Genomic DNA, 3,845 nt, shown 5'->3' with positions numbered 1-3,845 from the left:
GAACACAAAGATTTAAATAAAATATCAATATCAAATTTACTATCACCCAAACAAAAACTATAAATCTAATATACATTTATAAACTCCAACTTTTTCTTTTAATGCTAGAAAACAATATGCTAAGTCCCCGTTTGCATGAGCAAAATATCCACCTATGACAAAAACAAAAGAATAAATTTTATTATTGTCTGATAAAAAAAATACTCGTCTAAACTTATTATGCCAATGTGACTTATTTAAAAACATGACTTATAAACAAAATGTGACTTTTATACACATTTTCCCCTTATTAAAATATGTTGTTAATTGTGCAGGTTTCTCACTAGTATATGGTCTTGGTAGAGCCTGGGTAGGGATAAAGGCTCAGAGAGTCCTCGCCGTTTCCTCAATGTACTTATGGCTATGATTGAATGGATAGTTTGACAATTACTTTAATTTTTATATACTTTATAATGAACTAGGACAAAAGGCATAAAATTTTGCCTGAACGAAGTCTTAAGTTAGATATTTTTCAAACACGCTAAGCACTAGATAGGCCTACAAAACTGAAGGTATGACCCAGACATGGAGAACCTCGCCTGTGCATGACGTTTCTATAGTATAACACAAAATAATCTGTCAAATAACATGCAAAAATGTAACACAAACACCAAACTCAAAAGGTTATATTCTCGGTCCAGAAAAAAGGTAGTTCAAAATGTATATAAACTATCCAAAATTCAACTAGAGGGGAAAAAAAAAGTATGCAAATAACCTTGAGTGAGGAGAAGCACACGACCCTTCCAAGGCCAAACAAACAAAAATTGTACCCAGAACTAGAACTATTGTGTGTCAAATTAAATTTGAACCCATCACCTAAAAACAAGAAGCAAAAAATTCATTAAATAAAATATAAAATTGGAGGCCAAATCTTTACAACAATATCATTGGAATCCCAACACTATATAAAATAAATGCATATGGAGAGTAAGTTTTAAACCCCATTTGGAATGTCAAAAGTTGATTTTATAGCTTGACAAAATGCAGCCTCAACCAGATATTGAACAAATATAGTAGGCCAACACATTCTGTTGCCAATCGGAATAACAATCAGGTATTTGCCAAACATCCAACAAGCAACAGGTGCCTATGAAATCTGCTCACTGCCTCTACGGTACTCCATGACTCAGATTTTTCAGGCCCTGTCATAATAATCCATGATTTCTCAGCATACTAACATCAATTTTCAAATGAGACTCTTTAAGGGGGGGTTAGTCAACAAAACGGATTTTTGAAGTTCATGTTCATCTCCAACATGAAGATCATGTGAGTCATCTACAAGATCTTCTTCTTCGCACTTGCCTAAGGAGGGGCTAATCAACAAAACAAAAATTTGATCTTCATCTTCATCTTCATCTCATGCATCTACACGATCTTCATCTTTGAAATGGGTGTTAGTGTGGACAAGTTCATCTTCTAAATCTTCGAAATAGGGTGTTAGTGTGGACAAGTTCATCTTTATCTTCGTCTTTGAAATTTAAAAACAGTATTTTAATTACTACTTTTAAATCACAAATACAATAGAATAAATAAAAAATAAATTTGATTAATGAATAAAAAATTATTATATTAATAACATAAGATAAATTTTTTACATGGTATTAATTAATAATATATTTTCACAAAATTAAAATTAATTAATTAATCAAATTCATACTTTAATTATATTTTATTTACCAGAGATTTAAATATGAAGTTTAATATAGTAATAAAATTGAAATGTGACAAATAAAATTTCGATTTTCCATTTCTTTATCAGCATGTCCTCTTCTTTTTTGAAAATAGCTTTTCATGCTTTTAATTTTTGGTTTTGTGACAGAGTGGAACTAGAATACATGCCCCAAAGAAGATTGAAATTTGAGATTGAAGCCTTATCTGTATTGTCCATTTCCATTTTTGGTATGGCACCAAGCAACTAGAGATCTGGATTCAAATCTCAATAAAGTCGTATTACTTTTAGAAAGCAGAGCACAAGAGGTGAGTTAGTGATCATAAAGAGTAGTTACTGCAAGTTATAAGACATTCTAATGGCGGCATGTCCTGTTCCTTAAATTTTTAATTAAAGCCATGGATCATTTTTGTTTGTTAAATACAGCAACCACGGAAAAGCCAAAATTGGAATGAGAACGTTGAGAACCAGAAGCAATAAGTATTTCAAAAATAGTGTTGATGAGGCTAATGGCTTTATTAGAACATAACCTATCCAAAACACACGGAGGAGCAAAGAATTACAATGGAAAAGCAAATTGACAAATGAAAGAGGAGTTTAAAAGCATCATTGAGCCGCTGCGAAACGGTAGGAGGCATAAGAGAGAGAAGCCAGAGACCAGCTATGGTGGATGAGTTCCGCCTTCGCCTTCACGCCAGCAGCCCCCAACGCGACATGCAACGGGTAGAAATGCTCCGGCGATGGATGCGCCATCTTCGGGAACGGCGCCTTCACGTTGTAGTGGTTCACGTCGTCGTGTCTGAAAGCAAAGAATGGATCAGTCTTAAAGAAACAAATTCAACCGTTGCGAGTACTGAGTGACGTGAGTTGAGCTGTTACCGTCCATCGAGGAGTGATTCCTTGAGCCATGTATCGAAGGCGAGAGCCCAAGGAAAGACGGGTTCGTTATCAGAACCAAGCACCTGAAGATTATGGGTGGCATTGCCGGAGCCGATGATGAGGATCCCTTGGTCCCGTAGGGGAGCCAGGGCTTTGCCCATGTTGTAGTGATGGGTTCCGTCCTTGTCGGTTTGGATAGAGAGCTCGACGACGGGAACGTCGGCATTTGGGTACATGAGAATTAAGGGGACCCATGCGCCGTGGTCGAGCCCCCGGCACTTCTCTTCCTTCACCTGCTCGAATCCTCCCTTGATCAGCAATTCCTTCACTTGATTTGCCAGTTCAGGGGATCCCGGCGCTGGATAACGGAGCTGCAGTGCAGACGGATACTCGTCATGTTGATTTTTATCAGTGGTAAATGACAACTTGCAGTGGAATAAAATGACACAGAAACTATCCAAATCATTCCAAAATAACGAGAGACACGTAGAATACAGCGTTCAATATCGGGCAGTCAAACCCCTTCCTCGAAAACAGCTCTCAAATATCAAACAGAATGGGAAAGATAACTGAAAGAAAAAAAGGAGAGCAGCGGAGTTCAAAAGCCAAACCTGAGGCATGGGATCAGGAAACATCTGGAAGACGTTGATGGTATCGTTTCGATCAACAACGGTGACGGTGGGTTCAGCCGTTTCCCAGTGAGCGGAGATGATGAGAATACCTCTGGGCTTCGTCCCCAAGATATTCTCCCGCCATTGCTGCAAGAAAGGCCTGACCGGCAGCGAAGCGTCGATGGCCACAGTTGGGGCTCCGTGACCAATGAAGAAGGTGTCCATGGTGCTTGAGTCTTTGCAGGGAGACCAAGAAAGAGGATTTGCTTATATAGATGTCAATGGAGATTGAAGACGACAGACACGCCCAATCGACTTCTCCTCTTTGACCATCTTTTCTTTAGCGTGGTTTCTTGAGCCAGTTGGTCAAGAGTTGTTTGCGCCACCAGTCAAGGAGCTGTCAGCAAGGATGGGCGTGTTTGCTTGAGATCTATAGTATGAATCTAATAGGGTATCGTCGATTATCAAGGTTCATCCATTAATTTTTCCTAGCTTGGAAATCTTTATTTTGTTATCTGGTTACATCATCTGGAAATCTAGATTCTTGGTTATTTCATCACTCAATAGCGACTTATTCATCGACGAGTGCTTCCGATTCTGGTGTGCGTACCAGTTCGACTCGTTCCGCCATTGAAGAACCTTCAAAT

At 38.4% G+C, this 3,845-nt stretch overlaps 1 protein-coding gene across 1 annotated transcript; it reads right to left on the bottom strand.

Moving 5' to 3' along the window:
- Nucleotides 1-2,314: 2,314 nt before the first annotated feature.
- Nucleotides 2,315-3,423, bottom strand: LOC137946411 (4,5-DOPA dioxygenase extradiol-like). Its single transcript, XM_068792689.1, has 3 exons — nucleotides 3,199-3,423; nucleotides 2,588-2,958; nucleotides 2,315-2,507 (listed from the first exon to the last, which is right to left on the bottom strand). Exons 1-3 carry the CDS (start codon nucleotides 3,421-3,423, stop codon nucleotides 2,315-2,317), a joined length of 789 nt encoding a protein of 262 aa, XP_068648790.1.
- Nucleotides 3,424-3,845: the final 422 nt, after the last annotated feature.

This window comes from Aristolochia californica, unplaced genomic scaffold (assembly GCF_029961685.1).
Source record: "Aristolochia californica isolate CCGP_79_NKW_82.1479 unplaced genomic scaffold, dmAriCali1.0.hap1 SCAF_12, whole genome shotgun sequence".
Classification (NCBI taxonomy): domain Eukaryota; kingdom Viridiplantae; phylum Streptophyta; class Magnoliopsida; order Piperales; family Aristolochiaceae; genus Aristolochia; species Aristolochia californica.
Note: the sequence above shows the minus strand (reverse complement) of the source record. Positions and strands in the feature narration are given on the sequence as shown.

Bases quoted from the DNA above. Each gene is read 5' to 3' on its own strand.
- LOC137946411 (XM_068792689.1), bottom strand. From the start codon at position 3,423: ATGGACACCTTCTTCATTGGTCACGGAGCCCCAACTGTGGCCATCGAC. The intron at 2,959-3,198 runs GTTTGGCTTTTG...TCTGCACTGCAG, and splicing joins TTCCTGATCCCATGCCTCAG to CTCCGTTATCCAGCGCCGGG. The intron at 2,508-2,587 runs GTAACAGCTCAA...CTTTGCTTTCAG, and splicing joins GAATCACTCCTCGATGGACG to ACACGACGACGTGAACCACT.